General features: G+C 39.5%; 1 protein-coding gene across 6 annotated transcripts in view; it reads left to right on the top strand.

The window, feature by feature from the left end:
• Window positions 1-23636, top strand: part of PLPPR5 (phospholipid phosphatase related 5) — a 233038-nt gene that overhangs the window by 190943 nt on the left and 18459 nt on the right. For all 6 annotated transcript variants that reach the window (XM_082311956.1, XM_082311957.1, XM_082311954.1 and 3 more), the window contains 2 exons: window positions 17395-17527; window positions 19806-20056. In XM_082311956.1, coding sequence (XP_082168082.1) covers window positions 17395-17527; window positions 19806-20056 — 384 coding nt within the window. The remainder of the gene's footprint in view (window positions 1-17394; window positions 17528-19805; window positions 20057-23636) is intronic.

Raw genomic sequence — 23636 nt, 5'->3', positions numbered from 1 at the left:
TGTAGGATAAGAAGAGCTTCTTCCTTTCCCTTTTTCTAGTTGGTTTCCCAGCTTTTATGCAGGTTCCATGAAATGAAGCAGGATACATTACAACATTGGTTTTCCGTGTTCTATGGATTATCTCTAAAGGATGTATGCACTGTTCCTTATCTGTTAAATTTGTACTTTATGAGTTCTTCCACTGGAGAATTTTGAGGGCCTGAATGTTTGTGTTTGTACTTTTTTGTTGTTGTTGGGGTTTTTTGTTTGTTTGTTTTAAAAAAGGCCGAAAACAACTGTATCTTAACAACAAAATATATGGTCCATGCTAATGTTAGGCTATTATTTGTGGAAGGTCTAAGTCATACCTTTAGGCACAGGTAAAGTAATGCCTTGAGTGAGTAGATGTGTTCGCATAAGGAGCATTAGGCAGACTAACAGTAAAATGTTCTACAAAATGTAGATGAGGTTGAAACTGCAATCAGAAGAATGTAAAAGCTCTAAGTATGAGATTCTGTGATGGAAGGCTGAGATGCCCACAGAGGCAATGCCCCTGTGGGCTCCCTTCCTCCCATTTGTCTCTGTGACTCAGGGTGGAAAGAGTACTGCTGGCTCTGCGCTCCCGTCCTTTTACTGTCCGTAGCACTAATATCCAGAAGTCTGTGGTATACTGAGGAATTCTCACTATACTTTTTTAAAAATTTTTATCTTTAAGTCAAATGTGAAGGTGACAAGAAATACGCTCTTGATTTGAGTCTATTCAAATGTGTAATAAGCATAAAAGTGCTAGTTGAGAGCTCAGTGCTATTTAAGCCATTTCCCAAAGTGCCAGTTCTTGCTCAGTGGGCTGGTTGCTTTTTTAGACTTGTTATGACAGATGTAGCTTGGGAAATATACGTCAGTCTAATCCTTTAGCTTCCAGTAGAAATGATTTGTAGAGCTGTGAGGCTAGTTTCTCATGTTTTCAAAATCTATAGAGTGATCAGTTCTGCATTATTTCTTTCTGGTAGATCTTAATAATTTTGACCTCTCTAAAATACTCTTAACTGCACTCAAGGATTCTTTTAATGAGTCCAAATGCTAATATGGATTACTTAAAATGTCAAAACTGTTTAAGCAATAAGTGGTGTAAAACTTAATATATTGGACCTAAGATGTACGCTGACTGATGTATAAAAGCCAGGAGGAGATAATGACACACTTTCATTAAGATGTGTAAACAGTTTTACTCTGCAAATGTTGTTTGTTTCTATTTCCAAGTAACAAGCGGATGATTACAGTACTTATTCATAAAATATACACTGTTCTATTTGCCTAGATGAATTCCTAGCATGTTCCTATTTTATCTGAAAACCAATTAAAGACTAATTTGTTTAAGGATAATCCTCTTAATATCATCACTGAAAAAATATCTGCCATTCAGACATGAAGTATTGTATTCTATTTTTTTGAGTAGACTGGATGAATCTTTAAATTGGTACATCCCAAATAAGGAATGGCTGTAAAAAATCAGGCATCCTGCCTTCAGCTTAGCTTAAGTCAGTCACTTTCTTCTTTCTGATCATTTGAGGAAGGAGTTTTGAAATCTGGCAAAAAAGACTGTGAAGCGAGAGATGTGACATCATTGTGTATTGAATTTACTGTACCCTGATGCTTTAAGAAAAACCAAGATCATTCTGTGAATAATGAGAAAGAGAAGTTACCTTTTGAAGGATCAGCACAGATTTCATAAGTCTGTCTTCTTCAGTGTCTTTGCTGATCTTTTAACAGTTCCAGGGCTGAGCAGCTCAAGAGTAGTTGAAGGATATGCAGAGACCTGAAGGAGATGCGCTGCTTGTTTCCAGCACATGAATCTAGCTGATGTGATTGGGCATGCTCCTATCTCACCCTTTTTGAACCTGCTAGTCCCTGTTTTCCTTCTGGCACCTGTGATTCCATGTGCTGTGGCATCAGGGACTGATCCGATTTTATCAGGTTGAGTTTTCAAAATGCTCTTGTCAGAGCAGCTTTTAGTTAACGTGTAGTTCACTGAAACTGTTCTACTCTGATGTAACTTAGTGCTGTACATGAAAAAGGGTGCTGGATTGTGATCCATTTCTGGAACAGCAAAATATTCTGTTATCTGCTTGTTATAACTTAAAGAAAAACACAATTTAGAATTAAAGTTCTGAAAAAGAAATATTTCTGGAAGTGTCCTCTGAATTTGCTGTGCCAGGAATCTGTAAATTTACCTCATACCTGAGAACTCTAGATGCTTTTCATTCCTACCTTAGTCAGAAAAAAGCACTGCCTTCACAAATGTTTCTTCTATCTATTTTAGGCTGATTATTTTTCTACTTCATGGCTAGTACCAAGTCGCTTTAGCTTCTATGGACATTTTGATACTATTGGAAAAAACTAAAGCACAGGAGCAGAATCGAACAGACTTTTCTCCTGCTCTGCCACTCGAAGTAGAAGTGGCCTCTATGCATCCTGAAGGAGACTAAGCCTTTGCCAGAAAGAAATCAAGGAAACTTAATAAATAATGCAAGGATGCACAGTTGCCAGCAGCTCTGTGTTACAGGGCAAAAAATTCTAACAATATGTAGTGAGGTATTCAAGTGTTCATTTTTAGGTACATCTTCTAGAGCAAGTTAGAGAAATCACCCAGCAAAGTGTTTAGTCTGTCCTGGTGCTCTTTTTCGGGAGCAGTAAGCCTTTTTGCTAGGTAGGTAGCTGCAATATTTGAACATCTCCCAATGCTGTTTTGAAATGACAATGGTAATGCAACAGAAGATTAGAATTGTACATCCAGACTTGTATGAATTGGGTAGACTAAACATAGCCTCTGGAATCAGATGGAAATGATTTTACTTGTATGAGAAACCCTCTTTAGCTTCTTGATATATGACCTATTTCAATAATCCTGGAATATCTTTGATTAGCTAAAGCTTATTTATGTTTCCTTTTCTTGTTGGCACGTTTGACAGCTGTTAAGACTTCACCTGAAGAAGGAATTGCCAGAATACTTTTACTCTGCAATCGTGTTGTTCTTGAAGGGCCCATTTGGTCTCTGTCTTCATAGTTCTGTTTCAACCTGTGTGCACCGCTGCAACTTCTTTTCTTTTGATGGTTTTCTTCTTCCATTCTTACACTTGGGGTGGGGGACAGCAGAGTGAAGAAAAAAGACATGTAAAACTTGCTGCTTTTTTTTAATGTGCAAATGCTGGGGACTTCAGAAAACCACTTTTTTTGGAAGGGGGGGAATGCCTGCAGGAGATGTTAAAGCTAAGGGACAATTTATGTCATGCTCTTCCTTTGTGAAGGGATAATTGCATTGCAACTTTACTTAAGAATAAAAAATAAATCACACTGTTAAGGTCTGCAGTAACTTTGTGTACCAGATGTCAGTATTGGCCTGTTGGGACACATAGCAACACAAATACATGGTTTGATAGTCTGATGCTGTTTTTATCCCAGCATAAAACCACTAATCCAACAGAGCTGTAACCAGGAGAAACAATAAAAGATTCAGAACCATTGTGGGTTTTCTTGGGAATTCTTCTTTATCTATCTGTCTTCCTTTTGTGCTGTGATGGCTTACATGAGCCTGCAGAAGTTATGTTTGTACTTCCGATTGAATGTATAATTTCTGCTGTGCTTGCTGTGCATGCTATTTACAAACACTAACCATATCGAGGCCATATGCTTCATCCCTTGATGGGCTCTCTGGAAGTAAAGTGGCAAGCAGATGTGAACAAGGCGGACAGGGTTCTGTTTGCAACAGCTGAATGCCTGCTTGTCCTATAAACGATGCACTTATGTTTAAGTGAGAAATTGTTAATCCAACTAATCCTGTGCGATTAGGGAATTTGTATGCGTTGTTTGTAATCTAAAATAGTAGCTTGATGTAATGATCAGTTTCTCAACCGTACAATTCTTGCTCATTGTACATCATGCAGGATTGAGGAGATGGGTGTCCATATGATACATAATAAATGACAGCCAAAGTAGAATTGTAAGTAGCTGTGTTTTTCAGCCTTAAAAGCAGCGTGATGTTTTAAAAAGCTTTACAAAGCTCTTGCGGCATTTCTCAGATACATAGAAGTGAGTGATGGCCCAGCTTTCGTCATAAATGGTTCTTATTTAGCTGAGGCATGGTATCTCACAGATTGCAAATAAAAAGCCTAGCTGAGGTGGATATACCACATCTCCAGCACTCAGAAAACATGTACATGTGACATGCTGTTTTAATGAGGACTATCCATTGTAAACATGCTAGTCCTTAATATTCATGTATAGTACAATGAACATGGTATTGGCGAGGGACTAGGAAAGCAAAAGTTACAGCACTTGCTATCTCTGATCAGCAACCTGGCCTTGCTAAGATCACTTCTATTCACCTGCAGGTGGGAATATATTTATTTTCAATGTAAAGCACTAAGAAATCTGCAGTAGAAAAATTACTGTATATATTAAGATTTTTATCTACTATTAATCTAATAAGTTGTTTGGTACCACTTCAAGATTGACTCTTAATGCTGGATGCCATTTCCTGGGGTACGAGGCACCATAAGAAACCCCCCTGGTTATGCTGGGTGAAAACTCAGTAGGCTGTGGATTCCCCTTCTGCTTACCATTCTGGACAACATACTCTGTTACCTGTAATTTTACATGTGTTATATAAATGTATCATAATTATCCACTGTATAATCATAATACATTATATATTACGTGAAAATTTCATAGAATGGTTTGGATTGGAAGGGACTTTGAAGATCATCTGGTTCCAACCCCCTTGCCATGGGCAGAGCCATCTTCCACTAGACCGGGTTGCTCAAAGCTCCATCCAGCCTGGCCTTGAACACTTCCAGGGAGGGGGCATCCACAGCTGCTCCGGGCAACCTGTTCCAGTGCCTCACCACCCTCATGGTGAAGAATTTCTTCCTTATATCCAGTCTAAATCTACCCTCTTTCAGTTTAAAGCCATTTCCCCTTGTCCTATCACTACATGCCCTTGTAAAGAGTCCCTCTCCAGCTTTCTTGCAGGCCCCCTTCAGGTACTGTAGGCTGCTACAAGGCTGCTGTATTTCATTAACCTTATATACTTATTAATGTACAACCAATTGTAAATGCATCGTAGCTATATTTTAAGGGCTTTCTTCTTTACAAATAGTATTTTTCCTTCTCTGCAGCTATTACTTCTTGCCTGTCACCCATGTAGGGTTAAGGAGTATGTATGAAGGCATTCATTCGTAAACTAGAGTTTTTTGTTTTGTAAAATAAAAAAAAAAAGCTATGAGAGCAGAAGTCAGCCCAACAATATCCAGCTGCTCTGATTCTTTTTACTTTCTCTACATAACATTTTGAAACACCTGTTGTTTTAGGCTGGTAGGTTTCATGCTGTGTCTAAAAGAGATCTGAGTCATACTTTTTTTTTTTTGTGTCATTCAAACTGTGAATAATAATGTGAGGACTTTCTTCTGTCAATTTGTAGTTTGCCTCTTTATAAATCAAGTATTAAATATTAGACTCAGTAAGCAGAACTCAGCTTCCCTGTATAGTTATTTTGTGTAGTAATAGGGATTTCTGTGACCTGTCCATAGCAATTTAGGGCTCAGACATGACTGAATTAATTCTGCTTAAAGATTTGTTAATCACAGGTCAGCTGAGCTGCAGTAACCAACCATGTGCAACTTGCAGCCTGTGGGGAGCACGAGGTGAAGTATTTGAGCTTGACCTGCTTTAATTAAGACTTAGGCCAATGCATGTTACCTTTTTGGATTTTACGGAGTGGGTGCACAGGCTGTCCGTAACGTGGCTCTGCTGACAAGTGGAGACCTCATATGGTCAAACTGCTCCTGGCTGAAGTCTGACCTCCCCATTTGCAGAAGTGCATGGCTCTGTGCATAAGTTCATCTGTATGCAGAACAATAGGCGGACATGCCTGAGTTTCAGTGCATACTTAATAGTAGTTTGATCATACTGACGTAGATCGAGCTTGGTGTCCGGAGCTGCTTCACTGCTCAGTTTCTGCCTCTCTTGTTCCTATGGGCGCTCTCCTTGGACCTGTTGGGGTGTATCTGGGCTCTGCCATGAGGCCAGGCTTGAGGCTGCTGCCATCGTGCATTCAAACTGCGTAGACATGAGTGTGAGCGTCCAAGAGGCCTGAGGGAGGAATGAGGAGCTTGTGCTGCGTTGTGCTGTAGGCCACAAGCATGCTCATGTGAATGGTGACGAGGACGGTCCGGCTGTTAGGGTGGTCCTCTTTGCCCTCTTTGCCAAGTGCTCATGCTTGACTGAAATCAGCGCTTCAGTCAGTCACGGGGACTTTTTCCAGAGCGTTTAGCAAAGGCAGATGAGATTTGTAGGCAGGCTGACCTTGGAGTATGTAAGTAGTTTGCAGACATCTGCAGCTGGCAGAATGAACGTACGGAGCTGGGCTGTGAGCGTCTGTCAGGCTTTGCCTTGATAAACGGATCTGGCCACCCAAGCAGGATGTACATTTAGCCTTTACTGCCTAGCTGTCAAGTGGTAATTGTGAAACTAGGCTTCTCTGTAAAGCACTAGGAGATTTGTGCATGAAAAGAATTATACAAGAGCTAGGTATGTACTAATTGTTAATTCATTGTCTTGGTATTGGTGGGATTTGATCATATGCTTCAGTGCTACTTGAAATAGCAAGGCTTTCCTGAGATGGAATAGTGTATGTGAATGAGTATGGTGCTGATAGAATCTTTTCATTGAACCACATTCATTTTAAGAGTCAGTATTGCAGTTTTACTCAGTATTTCTTTTGTTTATGAATTGGTTGTGATTGTTGTGTGATTAGAAGTCGAAGGAAATAATAAAGCAGAGACTATTTATTTAAAAAACTCAATATATTTACATATATGAGTGTGTATGCACAATGTGCTGCCAGAAAATCATCATGTTTACATGGTTGATTTGTATCCATAGTTTAGTACACGTGTTTTTAACCTTGAATGCCAATGGCAAAAATTAGTGCCTGAAAGAATTAGTTCACTGCACTAGAATACCTAAAAAGGTTGTTGCATCACCACGTGTGAAAGCACCTTTCAACACAGCATGCTTTGAACTTCTTTTTCTAGTAATAACTTAAGTTGCTCAAATAATGAGAGACTACTTCCAACACCGATTAAAAACACAATATATGTTCATACATTTACATAACAATTATGTGTTTTATCTAATACCCCTTTACTGTCTTCACAGAGAAGACCAAATGCTAGCTCTTACAAAGTGTGCCTTGAAGACAGGCAATGTCAAAGCTTCACAAGATCTAAGATTTTTAAGTAGACTCATTCATCCTTAAAACACTTCTCTCGCCACTTGAGCTTTTTTGAAGATATTTGATAAAGCCAGCAACATGTTTACTGTTATTTTAAAGTTCTATGCAAAGGAGGTGATCCTTGTAAGGTAAACCATTATGCCCTGTTTTATGAGTGGAAGGAGATACAGTCACACACTGAAGAAGAGTAGCTGGGCTTACTTTGGCCTGTAGACTTCCCAATTAGTTTTCAGAATACCGTTGCATGCCTAAAAGAGCTGTTTTTATACTCTGCTGTCTTCACAGCAAAGTATACAATCTCCCCTCTGTCTTGTAGGCATTTCCTGTACTAGGAATTTTCTGCTAAAATTTCCCACTCTTGCTGCTCCTGTTTCAGCTCATTGGCTGCTGTGCTAATGAGGGCACTTGGGACTTCCTCTTAATTCAAGCACTGCATTGTGTAAACTCCTAAACAGGGTCAGACAACATAGTGTTGCCAGCTGCACATCTGCAGCCATCTGGATTTGTGGCAGGAGCAGTAAAATAGACGTTGTGTGGCAGAGTTGAAAGAGTGACAAGAGGGGTGCAGATCATATTTGCAGAAAACCATAAAGTAAATGCCCCATATTTGATTGATAGGATATACAGAATCATTATTGAAATGGTCTTTCTACATGTAGACGTATCAAATAAAGACAAATGGGATATGCTACTGCTATGCAATGTTCTGTGAAAAAGCTTGCTGGCTAATTCACTACCATTGCATTGTTAAGAGAAGAGGTAAGTAATTATTAAAACTTCTGATGCTCATAAAGAGTTCTCTGCTCCCACTTCTATGCCTTCATTAAGATTCTGTTTCTAATAAACACTACTTCAGTATATTAATTTATTATAATAACGTTCTTAAGGAGAAATAATTGCACACTGTGAAATAGTAGCTTTCAAGGGTGAGGAAAGAGAGGCAGGTGAATGGTCACACATTGTTTTGTATCTGTATCTTTGTTTGGGGCGTGCCTGGAAGAGGGACTTCTGATCTCTCTTTCTTTCCAATCCTTTCTCACTGACCAACATCTCTAGTGATCTCGCTGACCAGCATCTCTAGTGACCGTTCCAGGAATAACATCCTGGGTCGGCCTGAAGTCAGCAAAGCTTCAGAAGTTAACTTTGGTAGAGCCATGGTTTCATTTGCTTTGACCGGCACTGAAGTGTCAATACAAGTTGCAGTCTCTGCTTTTCTTTGAAAGCTTTTATTTGGTCATTTGTTTCCTGGCTTTCACAGAACTAGAAATGTGGATTAATACTGTCAGGGTTTGTTACTCCGTAGTTTTACTGCTGGTTTTATGCTGAATGTACATACTACGCACAAGTAACCCTGATGTGAGACAGGTCAGAATAAAGTCATAGTTCCGGATCAGATGCTTCCCATGCAATGGCTTTTAAAGTGTTTTTAACTCATTTTTAATGACACCTGGATCCTTTGCAGTAATGCTCACAACGTGAAGACTATAAAGTGTTATCTAAGAATGACTTAACGTAATACGAGCAGGAGTGGGCATTACAGTTCTGGACTTTTCTTTCTGATTTATCTGACCTGTTAAACCTCTTTCCTAAATATTTAGTACTACTCCCCTGTAAAATTGGCTTGCCTTCCTGGTTTTGTTTTATTATCTTCTTGGGCTGGCATACATAGCTAAGAGCCATTTCCCCACTTTGACTGAAGTATTGCTCTTAATCTGGAGTGCCATAGGTTTTCACAACTAATCTAACTCCTCTTGAATTTAGTGGGGATGTTACCTTTGATTTCAACTGGAAAAAGATAATGACCTTAATGTATTTGGTGAGTTGTCAATTATACTGTAGCCTAAGATAATTATAAAGGAAGAGATGCTTATACAGAGGCCATTATAATAGGAATGGAGCTAGTTATGTGCTTTCGAAGAAAGCTATTTTATTTTGAAGGTAATTTTTAATAAAAAGGTGTAGAATTGTTTTCTTGAGCTGTCTACTTAAATTTATCATTATGAATCAAATACTAATTGACAGTATCAAACATAAGTAAAAAACAATTACATGTATATGTTTTGCAGACACACATATTTTGTCACAAAAATCCAGAAAACAATTTTTGTGGAATCTTACAGCTATTAATCATATGTGCAGCCTGTTTTTCTCATAGTTATATTAAAACACAGGGTGCTTATACTAGTACAGTGTTTGGTCCTTCAGCTTCAGTTCTTTGATGATGATGGCATTTCAGTGAAAGTGGCTTTCCTTGAACTGATCTCAGGATTTATGTATCTGCAAAATGTGGCTGGCCTTGAGTAGCAGTGAGATAGAAGTAAAACTGTGAAAAGCAAGAAATTCAAATATTCTCCTTCCTCTGAGCCTCTGAGAACAGTTGGCTCCAGTCATATACTGACACTAAAACCACTGCTTTGTGACCAGAATCTTTAAGAGATGCCTTTTATGTGATGAGTTTTTATTCAAACAGGCATGAAAGACCGTTTATGTTGAATTTTGCAATTGAGTGTTCATCCTGGGTAGAAGAGTGCAGTTGTGTAGATCACCTAAGATTTAAAGCATAAAGTAACATCGCTGTTGGAAATGATCGTTGGTATGGGTATCATAAGCATTGGTATTGTGCTCATCAGGGAATAACGTTATCAACATGCACAGAAGGGTTAAGAAACCAATCTCCCTCAACAGACAGAACAAAGTACTGTTTTCTTGGACACACAAGAAACAAAGCAGTTTACCAAGACTGGGCCATAAGGAACCACAGTCTTTCACACGTATCACTTGAAGTCCAATAGAAGACCTCCTTGATACAGCTGCGTGCAGAGCTGATCGTGCTGTATGGAATTCATCTTCTAATAGGGAAGCTGAATAGTAGGGCTTGGAAATGTTCAACAACTGAAAACCTGTATGAATTCCGTATTATAAGAACCTTATCTGGAATATTTCAGCCTGAAGTAACTTTACCTTTTGAAATGTGAATTGATGCTTTTAGAAGGCAGTTTGGAATTAATTCTTTTCTCTTCCCCTCACCATTTTCAGATCAAAATGACTAGTTTTTTTAGATGGTGAGAATTTTCTCTAGCTTAATATTTTTTTCTAGCTTCTGGGTGTTATTTTTTAAAATTAGAAAAGCTCTGTGCATGGGCCAGAATTCTCACCAAAGTCTGTTACCTGTTACCTCTTGGAATGTGTTCACCAAGAATATTTGTCTCGGTATTGTGAAACTGAGCCAGCAGTTAGATGGTTTTGGAACCAGGTGCCAGACACTTATCTGGCTCCCAGACTGCCATGTTAGCATTACTGAGCTTGTTTTCCTAGTGTCCTGGCCATTTCTAATCCCCTGGAGAACTGCAGTGCAGAGCAGCTGGATGCTTTTCATCTCCCAGCGATAGAAAAGGTTTAGTAGACATGAGCAGGGGATGTAAGGCCAAGCGCAGTGGGTAAAGCGGGCTGAATGTGGAGCAGATGTTCCCGTCAAGGCGGAGCCCGGCAGGGCCGGCGCAGCCTGTGGGCTGCTTGCTTGCCCCTCTGCTTCTGTTACAGAGCATCAAACGCAGGACCTGCCGCCACGTGCCAAGGCTCGCCCTCTGGCCCTCTGTGGTGATGGCACAAGGCCCTTCTCTTAGTTACACTCAGAATAGTGGGGTCCTGGTAACTGTTTCTCAAAATGATCTTCTACGTAACCAATCTTTGCTCTGGCATTGTGTGCTTCCAGCCCTGGTGACAGTGTGCTGCTGAGCAGAGGCTTTGCCTGTTGGATAATGTAGGCATGCTCTAGAGGAGACACCATTTGCATACATGATCAATTGCTCAGTTAGGGGAAAAAAAAAGAAAAAGGGGGTGAGGGAAGGAAGCTTTTAGAGACACTGTACTTAAAAATATTTCATTTTTTTCTGTCATATGGTAGAGTAATGAATGAAGATAATTCAGACAATGATGAAGTTGTCCATGTCTCTCTAATTATGTGCTCATGGGGTTCACTTGAAGCTCCCTGGTTATAAATGCTTGGTTATTATGTGCTTCTTGCTTTCAAATGGCAATAAAGTCTTCATGAAGTGAGCGACCTTTACCATTGTTACGTACTGACCATGTGTACAATGTATTACAAATAGCAGTAAAGAATATTGGTCCCTGTCAAAAGTAGCATTAGTGTTTAGTAACAGTAGCCATACTCTGCACTACAGAGAAATAAGTAAAGCAGATAATATTTGACTGTTAGATATATAATCTTATATAGCTATTTTTCTTTTGTAAATGGCCATGACCAAATATATACCAAGAACTCTATTAAAATTTTGATATTTTTCTCAAAAAATGGAGAGTACATATTTTTAAAACAAAACTTACTGAAAAAAAAGCTGAGTATTTTTTTCCACATCTTTCTCTAGAAAAGCAGTTTTCTTTTCACATCTTTTCTCCAGACCTTCAGAAGCTCCTATGCAGTATGGTCCTATATCTCCATGCTGAATGCAAGGCGAGATATTTTGTATTTTCTCAATAGCAGACAGATTTATCTAGGATTTATTTTTTCATTTTCCTCAAAACTATTGGTCATTTTTTACTATAGAAAATGAACTTCTGTGAAAATCAACCAGGGCATTTGCTGTCAGTTTAAGCAAGCAAGAAGCAATGAGAACAAGAAAAACAACAAAGAAAATGGCCTCAAGGGAAAGCTCTGCATAATGAACTTGAAATTGCTACTGCTGGAAATACTGTTGCTGCTTTTCCTGCCAGGGCTGTCACCTCACACAGCAATTTTAGCTTAAAGCAGACAGTGGAGCTTATCTACAGCATCACGACAGACCGAGGTTTATGCTGCTAGGTTTTCCAAACTCTAGAGACCACTGTGCTCTGTGGTATGCTGATGGCATTTTTCAAGGGGAAATAGGCCAGAAATAGCCCATGGTCTTGCTAAAAGTTAAGAAGAAAAGATAAAGAACAGGAACAACAAAGCCTATGGAAGCCATATTTTTAAAAGAAATCTACTCCACACATTTTAAGTGGGAATGCATAAGTGAAATGAATGGGGAGGCCATGCAACTTAAATGATAACAATTTGACTAGAGATACAGAGATCATCCCCGAGATGTTGAGCTCCAGTTCCCAGCTTCCCTTCCTGCCTGATAAGAAAGTATGAGAAAATTCACTCTAGAGAGAAAAGCAGAGCTGTGGACTGCCTGAGATGCTTATTCCCCAAAGGTACAATCCCTTGCCATGTTATTTCTTGAGGATGGTCTCACAGAAGCCTTGATTAGGGTTCAAGTCATGCCTAAATGAGAGAAATACAATGAATGAAAAGAAGTCGGAGGAGAAATTACAGCGCACAGTATTGTCAACTGTTTTTTTTTTTAAACTTGAGAAGTTCAGAACATGGATAAATATTTAGTGGTCTTTTTAATGCAGTAACTGCTTTTCAGTGTTACTCATCTATCTGAGTGGTTGCTGTAGCTACAGCATAACCCTGAGAATTGGCAGAGAGGGAATCGTGTATTCTACCACGTTCCCTGGCCCATATGAAATATTTCATGAACATTTGTATGCCCTAAAGTAGGTGTTAGCTGGAAAGATCTATGAATGTGTACACAGGAATTTCTTTTCTAATCCCAAATAGAGATTATCAACCTTAAATTTCAGGATTTATCCTGTTTAAATGTATTAATATACCCTCAGATATCTTGTCATCTAAATGAATGTTTAATTCTTACTTGAATCCTGCATTTTTATAGGAAGTTACGTCATGTATGAGAAGGTAGTCCATAAAATAAACCTCATTAGTATTTCAGAAGTGCAGATTTAAGGTCATTTATTTATATAGGCGCTGGCTGTTGTAAACCATATGTGACACTAGGGGAAGTTTGTTTATGGAGTCAGTTTGCTGGAAAATCAACAAGGTCAGAGCTGCTCTAGCTCTAGTATTTGGAATGAGTCAGGTTTGACATTTCAAGTTGAAAAAGAGCTTGGAATTTAGAACCAAGTTAAGAATATACTGGATGGATGATTTTGGTAAGGACAAATTAGATTTCTAAATTGACATGCAGTGCTAAAACTAGGAACAGCTTGCCTGGATTCAGAAAAATGACTAATACAGAAAAAAAAATGAACTTACTTGGGAGGAAGGAATCAGTGTAGGGAATGTGTGCTAAACGTTGTACGTATCCTGTACAGAAAACAAGGAAAGGGACAAGTATTGGGTGGTTGGCAATAAATATATTATTAGTACAAAACCACCATGAAAATCAATCAGCTAATAAATTAATCAGGAGCTAAGAAGTGAAACAAGAAGTATTAATTTTAGATCTCACCCCTCCCAAACCCTGTTCCTGGCTGTCGAATGGGTTGTCACATTGCAGACAGGATACAATTGCTATGGAGATGGTTATGAGAACTTTTCCTGTAATTTAGATTTTGCTGGGTTAATATTTCTTTTCCATGCTTCCATAAAAAAAAAGGATTATCTAAATGCCAGTTATGAAGTATATATTAAATATCTTCATGTGGGGTGATTTTTGTATTGTTCCTATTACAGTTCATATTGTGAACCAGGACTAAGGGCCTTCCCTGTGGTTACAGAGGGAAGGTGTAGTAGAATAAGGACCTGATCACTGCCTGTCAGAGCTTAGGCCGATGCTCGTCAGGTGATCATTCTTGTCTTGCTCCTTCCTGTAACAGTTATGTACACTGCATTTTTACCTAAGGACTGTGAAAATTATTTTTATATATGTTCTTTAGAATACTGGAAAGCCTGCATTTTGTATTGTTAGTCTTCAGGTGAAAATTGTTCTTTTCCTTATGCTTTACATGCTGTAATTATATGCCAAAAGGATTTCTCGGGGAACGATGGCCTCTGCTTTTAAGACCTGTTAAAATATCTGTAAGCTAAGATTTTTAATATCTATCATTCTTCAGGAAATCTGTACAGTGTTCTAAAGTAGTATGATCCTGTTAGACAGAATAAGGTAAAAGATACTTCTAGTATCTTCACTTTTTTCATTGCAAATTATATTTCTGTACCTGCACTTGTGTAGCTCTGCCCAAAAGTTTATGTTGCCTGAGCTTTCAGATTCTCCATTGCAATCTTTCACTGTCAGTTTTGGAATATTCCAAAAACTTTTTGCCCCAAGACTTAGCCAAGAAGTACACGAGTAATTCTATTATATTAAATGTTATTTGTTGACTGGTTGCAAGTCGCATATGCAGTGGAAGGGGTAATGGCGGTCCCTGTGCCAGAGGGAATGCAGAAATTTTTCCTTTCCAGAATATGCCAGGCATGCAAATTATGGTAAAGGGCAAGAGGGAGATTGCCCTCCCTTTCCTCTGCCCTGTAGAGCTGATTATTGCCAGTGGTGCCAGAGAGAAGACGGGGAAGAAATTGCACTGAGAAACAGGGTCTCTCCTGGGACTTACTGAGATTGAAACAGATTTTCCTCCCATTTCTGAAACATCAATAGGCTGATTATTGAGATGAGCAGCACTTGTGCTGAAGGATGGAGGAAGGAGAAGAGCTTTAGCTGAGCTGCCAGTACAGAAGAATACAGAACCTGTATTTATTGCCGAATTCCAGAACGATTCTGTCAAAGTAAAGCCACAGAAGCACAGAGATTAATGCCTGTTGTGCTCAATGGCATATCCCACTCTGATTACTTCTGGGGGTAGAGCACTAGGCCTAGTATAGCAAAAGTTTTGTCTTTAGCTGAGTTCTGCATCGTTCTGACCCTTGCACCTGCGTACCCACTGTAAGAGTATTTTCGTTCAGCTAAGAACTTGAACACTGCTCCCTGCTATTCTTGGAGCAGAGGGTTTTCTTCATCCAGGTCACCATCAAAGACAGGACATGTAACAAGGAAAAATCGCTGCCAGCGGCAAGGACCTAGATGCAGCTGATGAGGACAGGTTGCTGGAAGCGAGGATCTCCTTTCCTATAACTGAATGAGCAGTTCTCCCATTTGCTAACCCCAGCTTCCCTACCAACCAAAAAAGAACCTGCATTCTTAGATCAGCAGATTCAGAGACTCTGCTCAGAGCTGGAGAGCTGAGCTTGCTGGCACACTTTCTCTTTGTGTTCTTGCAAGAGGTTGAGCACTGTATATCACAGATGCTTCCCTTGTGCTGGAGTCTGCTTTTTCTTGGAGTTTGGAAATCTGCAAAAATTTTACTGAAATTTACTGGGTTTGGCAAAAAAAAAAAATCAGTAAAATGCAGAATCTGACTGTGTTCAGGTTGCCTAGTCCTTCATGTTTCATTATTCCAGAGGAAAGAAGGGAGCTACTGTGACTCACAGTAAAAATCTTAGTCTTTCAGTTCTCACCTTTATGAATCATATTAAAACTGGTTTTTTTGTTTGGTTGTTTTTTTGTGAGAGCTGTAGGGGTCATTGGGCTGAATTTTCCTTATCGTTGTCATAATTTTGATGACCTTGAATTCAAGGTTGAGTAACATTTCATATGTGTACCCATCATTTGTTAATTATAGATGAAGGAATTGTACTTCAGTATGCTGAAAATTTGCTTGCATCAAAGTAGAGAGAGGATACTTTTTAGTTCGGGTATTGAAATTTCTGTTTCATCTAAAAATCCCACTAGGATCTGAAGCCAGTCTAAAGTAATAGATGATGACTGTTCCTGTGACAAACTGAATTTTGCTTTTTACATGCTTGCCGCCAGTTATTTTTGCTATTTGTGCCACATTATTTATATGAAGCACTTTCCTCCTCTGTGTGTCACAATTTAGCCCAAAGTCATCTGTGTACATCTACAAATAACTACGTAAGGTCCTTAATTGCATTTTTCCTGTTGACAACAGTGTGCTTATGAGCCATCACCCATAGTTTGTTTTTTTTTTTTGTTGCTGTTTGTTTGGTTTGTTGTTTTTTTGTTTTGTTTTGTTTTTGTTTTTTTTAACCAGTGCTGTGTGTAAAACTGTTCAGACCTATTGTGATATATGAAAAGGTTTATAATTTCCTGTTTGGTCAAAGGTTTGGAAAAACCTAGGCAATGAATCAGATTTGATGGCATTATTTCTTGTATTTGTGTAGTATTAAGACTTCAGTTTGCTGGTCTTCATTCCTGTTTATCAAAGTGTGACATACCTATCAATAAGCTTTACTGCTTTTCATACAGAATAGTGGAAGAGCCTTGCCTTTAAGTCCCACAGTGAATCAAAGCTGGAATACAGTGGTCAGTATTTGGCCCTTCTGCTCTACTCTTTTTGATCATACCTGTGCTACCTGTTGTAAAGCTTCAGTATCATAGGTTTAGATAGATACACACTTAAGGCTTGGCTTTGGCTATTAAGTCTCAGTATCATAATTGTCATGAGTAAATTAAAGGTCATGTTTTGCTGTACAGGTAAAAACACATCCTAGAGGGGATATTTTACACTTAAAGTCTGTATTTTTCTTTTGTTTATTTGTGATTTTTTTTTTTTTTTTTTTTTTATTTTTCACCAACCGTAATGTGAATGATCTATAGATGTGAGAACGTTATTCATTTTGGTGTAATGAATGTGAAACAGGACATGCTTAATGCTAAAATTTCAGTGGTGACACTTTGTTGAAGCATGAGGAACAAAGCTAAAGACAGACTTGATAAACTTGGATGGCAAAATATGAATCAAACCCTGTTAAGTATGTCCTGGCAAATGAATCCTCTGAAGTGAACAGGTGCTCTGTTGTGATTTTTTTTTTCTTCCTCTTTTTCTCTTCCCCCCCTGGTCCAAAATGTAGACCTCAACACTGTGAGGTGCTGAGTGTCAGTGAAAGCCACGTGGGAACTGAAATGTTCAGCATCTTTGAGGATTAGGCCTTTACTTTGGTCCACATGTTGTGCATTATGCAATCTGTTGTTCTTGAACTAATAGATTCCTTTCTCTTTCCCCTCATCCTGAAAACTAGGTTATGTTATGTTGATTCCAAGTTTATTCTTTTTTAATGCAAATAAAGAAAACCAAGCTGTAAGGCATATTTCCCTCATAAGAAGATTAACACACAGAACTCGGTTCGCTTATGTTGTCTTTTGTGCTGGTTTGGTCTTGTTTCCTTAAGATGAGATAGCCATCTCTGTAATATTAGTATATTTTACTCATTGTAATCTGATCTACCATTTCTCTCCCCTTTTTTCTCCTTCCCTAAGATTATCGTTGGAGAAACTGCAGTGTTTTGTCTACAGTTAGCTACAAAGGATTTTGAAAACCAAGAAAAAACAATATTAACTGGAGACTGTTGTTATATAAATCCACTGGTGCGCAGGACCATCAGATTCCTTGGTATGAGCAAAATTAATGCTTTCATTTTCTGAATGGTGAGAATGATCAATTATGTCTTAATTTTGACCTGGGGAAAATATTCAGATAACCATACAACACTTGAGGTGTAGTCTTAACACAGGTGCAGTGAGTTGTTTCATTTTGGGTAGCAAATGAAGCTTCTTGGAAGTTTGAATAAAAAAAATAGTTGCAGAAACAGCAGTAAAAATTGGGACCACAAGGGGGAAAAACAACCAGCAGGCGAGGAGTAGGGTGAAGTGGAGAGAGGAGATATCCTTGTGCTATATCTATAGTTGATAGTTTTCTTTTGGTTACGCACACACATAGCAGCCAAAGTTGAAGACATTGGGATATAAATGTGTGTTTGAAGCTAGGCCTGGTTTAGGTACTTTCTTAGCCTGGGGACTGTGTTATAGTCTCTAGTAGAAAACTGTACAAAATCCATGTGGACTCCACTGAAGTCAGCTGTAACTCCCCCATTGACTTCAGCAGATACGGGATGTCATCCTTTCCACTTAGTTCATTGTAAATGTGTTTGGAGGGAGAAGTACCACCACTCAAAATGTCTGTTGAATATTTCCAGATGGTGCTTTTTAATACGTGCAGGGATGCCGTAGCAGGACTCAATTCTGTTGTTTGATTCTTGCTCATGGTTGTATCGAAGAGAAACAGCTGGAGGAACGAAGCCTTGGGCAGCTAATCCTTCTGTGGGCCCCAGTTGCAGGGGGAGGGAGGGGATGTGCAGCTGTGTCTGTATTTGCAGTGTTCGTGTAACAGCCGTGCTTGCCTTCCGAGAGCGTGCTTGCTCACTGTCACACTGGAGTGCTAGAAGTCTTTAAGGATGAGACTGTCTTGCGTAGGTCCAGAGGAAGTGGGGAGTGATGACGAGGAGCCTCTCCCGCTCCAGTTGCTCTGTGTGTAATCAGTGCCCACCTTTCCTTCCCTTTTGGTGGGACCTCCTTGCTCACAGAAGCAAAAAAAAATTGGGAGGGAGGGAAGGGATGACCAATGACCTCCACACTGTTCTGCCAGATGAGGCATCACTACTTGTTATGCTCACGCAAAGAGATGTGGCCGCCTGTGCTGGGGCAGTGCACACCCTCAGGGCTTGCTGAAAGGGCCCTTCTGTGCAGCGACTCACCAGTGTCTAGCAGCTGAGGGTGAATTAGTGTTAGTGTGACATTGCTAACCAGCCAGAATCCCAGAAATCATCCTCAGTCCTCTATCTTTGCTGAGAAAAAAATCGGACCTTTAGAAACGCACATGCTTCTGTGGGATCATGTCTGCTGTGGTGTACATCCATTAAAGTCCTCATGGTGCCTCATGAAGCTGGGAACTGCCAGAACTCACGTTATATTTACAGTGAATTGAAGTATGGGAAAGGTAAGGTGATTTGCCCATGGAAATACAGGAGAAAATCTGTAGCTCAGGTGGAATTTGAACACACACCTGCTGGCTTTGCCTCCCAGTCAGGGTGCTGTGTTTGCATTTCCTTCCAGAGCTCATTTCCTGCTTCCAGAAGGATAGAAAGGGACCTCAGAACAGCAGAAATCTGTTTCCTTTGAAGTAATCAGACACATGCATTTCCAGTCTAATGAACGGTACACGTGCTTAATGCTTTGCTGATATGTCTGATAAAAAAATCTCTTTAGCATAAGTAGCTCCTCAGATATATAGATCTTTAGCTCACTGTGTTGGTATTGTGATTAATATGCCATGCACAGAGATGCACCCAGTAGCAGGCAGATGAAGACAACTCGTGCATGGCAATATTGAATTATTCAGTACTTCAGCTTCTTTACAACTGTAAGGGAAAGAAAATGTTTGTCCAGTACGTGCTACGACTTTTCAAGTTACTTCTCCATCAGGGCCTGACTTCCTTGGTTCTCAAGCAGATTTATAGGGTGAAGAATTTGCCTCTGTCACTTCTGTTTGGTGAACATGGGCAAAAGTTAGGTACCAGCACAGCTGGATACCCTGAACAGTGGAGATCCATGGCTAGGGGGCCTAGGAAAGTGGGCTGCTTGCACAAGAGGTGAGCGTGCTCCTCCGAAGGTTGGAGAGAGATTGGGTGTGCGGGTACGTTGCAGTGTTGCTGCTGTGGTTGTGTAGGAAAGTACCATCTCCAATATGAGCCAGGATCTATAAGGTACAATACACATCAGAGTTTTTCATGTTCTTAAATGGAAGGAGCTGGTATATTACTATGATAAATACTATAATATGTTGCCCTGGAGTGAAATTGTCAGGAAATTTAACTCTTTGTTTCCCTCTTTAGGAATTTACGCATTTGGACTCTTTGCTACGGACATCTTTGTAAATGCTGGACAAGTAGTAACAGGGAATCTTGCACCACATTTTCTTGCACTTTGTAAACCCAACTATACAGCACTTGGATGTAAACAGTATACACAGTTCATCAGTAGCGTACATGCCTGTACTGGAAATCCAGACCTTATCATGAAAGCCAGAAAGACATTCCCATCCAAAGAAGCAGCACTAAGCGTATATGCAGCTATGTATCTGGCTGTAAGTATATTGTACTATTTAATGTCACTGTATTTTTGAGAGCAAATGGCTCACACTGTGAGGGGAGGAGGGAGGAATGGGGAGAAGACAAGGCAGCTATTGGCTGATTTTATGTATGTAAACCTTCTATGAGTTACTCTGAGGCCTTTGAGAATTTGATTCATTGGACGTAATTCTGACAATTACACTTGTAATAGTTTTCTGAGCCTTGAAAGCTAAGGCAATGCTGAGAGAGGGCAAGTTGTCCAAAAAGGGTTATAGATTTAGGATAACCAGGTTCTTGGTTTAATTTTTGCCCATTTCCAGAGAATGTGGGAGGAGGCTTTGTTGAGAGGTAAAGAATAAGGGTAGGGATTGTCCTTGGTAGGTTCCTTTCCATGTTTTAACCCAGTACAGATTAGTAGAATTGCACACAGCTATATTCTTTGGTGGGGTGAAGCAGAAGAGTGGGCATATGTGTCTCATCTCTGCAGGTTTCCCAAGGTCTGTGCATATCTTTAGGTACCAGAATTGGTATTTATAGGTACCTCAGTGCTCATGCAAAGTCAATTTGGCTCTTATTCTGCAATGAAGTAGGCTGCAAGACAGTCCAGCCCTTCTTCCCTCTCTGATACATGGAGTGATGAGCAGGGCTGGGATAAAAACTGGTGTTCACTGCCTGGCATCAGAGCTGTTCTAGAGGCTATTGAGAAGAGTGGGGAGGCAGGTGAGAGGCAGAGTGACTAATGAATCTCACTCAAGTAATTCTGTGCAGTACTCCCTGGCTTCGTTTGCAGTGCACATCGTTCTAGTCTTAAGCAGAAGCACATCTTGTTCTTAGTAAAGATATCCCCAGCCTATGGGAGTCTCCTACCTGACCTGCCCTGGTAACTGCAGTCCTTCGTAGCCCTTTGGATGGGCTCAGGGCTGCCCTCATAGTGTCAGTGGGAAACTGGGCAAGTGTCCGTGTACCTCTGCGGTCATTGCAGGAGTCATCCCTTAAATTCCCTGAGTATTTGAACACTGGCCTGCCTACACATACGTGTGTGTGTGTGCGCGCGTATGTATGTGTGCATATATACACGTGTACGTATACGTGTGTGTGTGTGTGTGTATTGCTTTTGAGCATATATTTAATGAGCTGACTTTTAATTCCTGATTGATCTGGAAACTGATACTTGCCAACATGGCAAAGATCCCAACGCTATCCACAGACAGTGTGCCAACTCTGTGCTTCTGAATATGATTTTAGAACCAGTTGCTTAAAATCTGCAGCACTGACAGTAACATTTACCAAAAGATCCTTGTGAGCAATGTCTGTCTAAGAGATGTAGATGATCAGTTAGTACAGGCAAGTGTTATCTGCAAATAAGAGATGAACAATAAAATTCTATTCTAACTTGAGGCAAGTGTAACACTCCTAATAGTATTGTCTTTATTTGGGGAGATATCTAAGGCTTTGCTTCACTGAAACATACCTCTAAATTTGGCGCAAGCTATTTTAGAAAATATTCAGCATTCTTCATTTTAATTGCTCCTATTTTTCTCATCCATCTGTAAAGTTGGATTTCCACTGTTGCCGTGAGTCACAGTAACTAAAGGAAACCAACTGTTCAGCTACCACAAAGCAGGAAGGAAAATAGTATTAATACATTTTAGAAACAAAAAGTAGACATTAGCAAGGTCTAATACCTAGTATCAATGGCTTTTGACATGAGCAAGAGTACTGTATGCAAAGCTTATGTTGTCTGTGGTCAATATACAGTTAGCCACATAAAAAATTAAAACTGCTGTGATCTGTTTCATGACTTTATAATCTTTCAGTAACTGCAGAATATAATATATCCCGTGTCATTACTGTATCGCTGCATGATGCATGACACTGTCATGATTTAACTAAAGCACTATAAACTACTCAGGATTTCTGAATTCTTATAGGCTGCCTAATAAAGTGAATTGCTTTGATGTATCAGCTGAGTTGTAGCCTGCAAATTTAGGTCCTTGATGCAATATTGGCAGTCCCTTTTCTTTTTTTTTTTTTTTTTTTTCTTTAATCCTATTGCATGGTTGCAGCTAAAAATACTGTTTATTGCACACCAGCGAAAGAAATGCGATGTTCCAATATTTGGGGTCATGTCCTTACACTGTCATGATGTTTATCAGGATAGTTGGCTCTGAATAACAACTTTCTCATCATTATTCACTGGAGTAGAAGATTTAAACAGTAGCCTAGTCTTTTTGTGAGCAGTGGTACAACAGTTATTGAGAGCATGGACATAAAGACCTCCATATATTACTCAGCTAGTATTTCATGGGCATATAATCTTTGATACAAAATGTGCTTTCTTTTTGGTTAACAGAAGTATTTGGGAGAGAGAGAGGGATTGTTACAGAATCCTCCCTGGACATTTCAGCCAGCTGTGCACAAAATGAAACCAGCTTAAAGACATAAACAGGCAACAAGCTGATCCAGAGTCCTTGCTCTCTGAGGGGGCGAAGTAAACAGCATCAGACTTGGGCGATTTCACCCATCAACCCATTTAAAAACAAAGCCTATTCTTTATCTAATAATTCCCCTATCTCGTTCCATTTAAGCGCCATGTCCTTACCACCTAGCATCTGTGCATATTGTCTTGTTAACAATAGCTTCTTTTTTCATCCAAGTTTTTGAGGCTTCCTTTTTTCCCCCTCCCCTCTTTTGAGAGTGGGTGGCTGCTATGGTAACTCTGAATTCCCCTCCTGCTGAAAGTACAGTCTTTTTCAAACAATTGTATTGCTAATATTTAGACCTCTCTGTAATGTTTGCCTCTGTTACTTTCTCTCAGTACCTACCAAGAAAGACTTAGCAATGGAAATGTTGAATGGCAGCACTATGGTTAGGTGTTTTCTCTACCCTGCTCCAAACACAGACACTTTCAAGGATGCATTACCTGTCTTCTTAAGACTTTTAGGTTTAGTTTTCCCTGTGTACCAGAGACTTCAAAATGAACTACTGTAAATCTATTCCAAAACTCTAACCAAGCTGGCTGCTACCTGGGTTTCTCCTTAGGTGTCTGCTCAGTTCATCTTTGTTTGTTTGTTTGTTTGTTTTTGCTTGAGTTGGGTTAATAAGTTGACTACATCCACTTTTACTTATTGTAAGCGTTGCAGTTCACCCTTTTGCAGCTGGAACAACATCTGCTAACATAGCTATTAAGGCAAACACTGCAAGTTTATTAAATAGAATATAATTGTATAAGCCACATTTTGATATGCATAAGCTGACACAGCCTGGACAATGAGAGGTATATTTTGAAGCAGCCAAGTGTGCACGTACTTGTGTTTTTTCCACAACTGAGACACAGAAATGAGAAGTCATGAGTCTTTTTTTTTAGTAGGAATTCAAAGTGATATATGAAGATTTAGTCAGTCTGTTCCCGTGGATTTAAATATGAGACTTGTGACTAACAGTTGTCCTTTGGTGCTGCAAACCTAGGGGATTGGTTATTGCTAGTTGTAGTTTAAGACAAATTTTAATTAATTCTATAAAACTTTGCTTTTTTGTTGTTTTATTCTTATTGCATGGGACAAGAGCAGTTGGCAGCCGACCTGTCTGTAGGGT

The sequence above is a fragment of the Platalea leucorodia genome (assembly GCF_965183815.1).
Source record: "Platalea leucorodia genome assembly, chromosome: 5".
Lineage (NCBI taxonomy): Eukaryota > Metazoa > Chordata > Aves > Pelecaniformes > Threskiornithidae > Platalea > Platalea leucorodia.
This window is presented reverse-complemented; position numbering and strand designations above follow the sequence as displayed.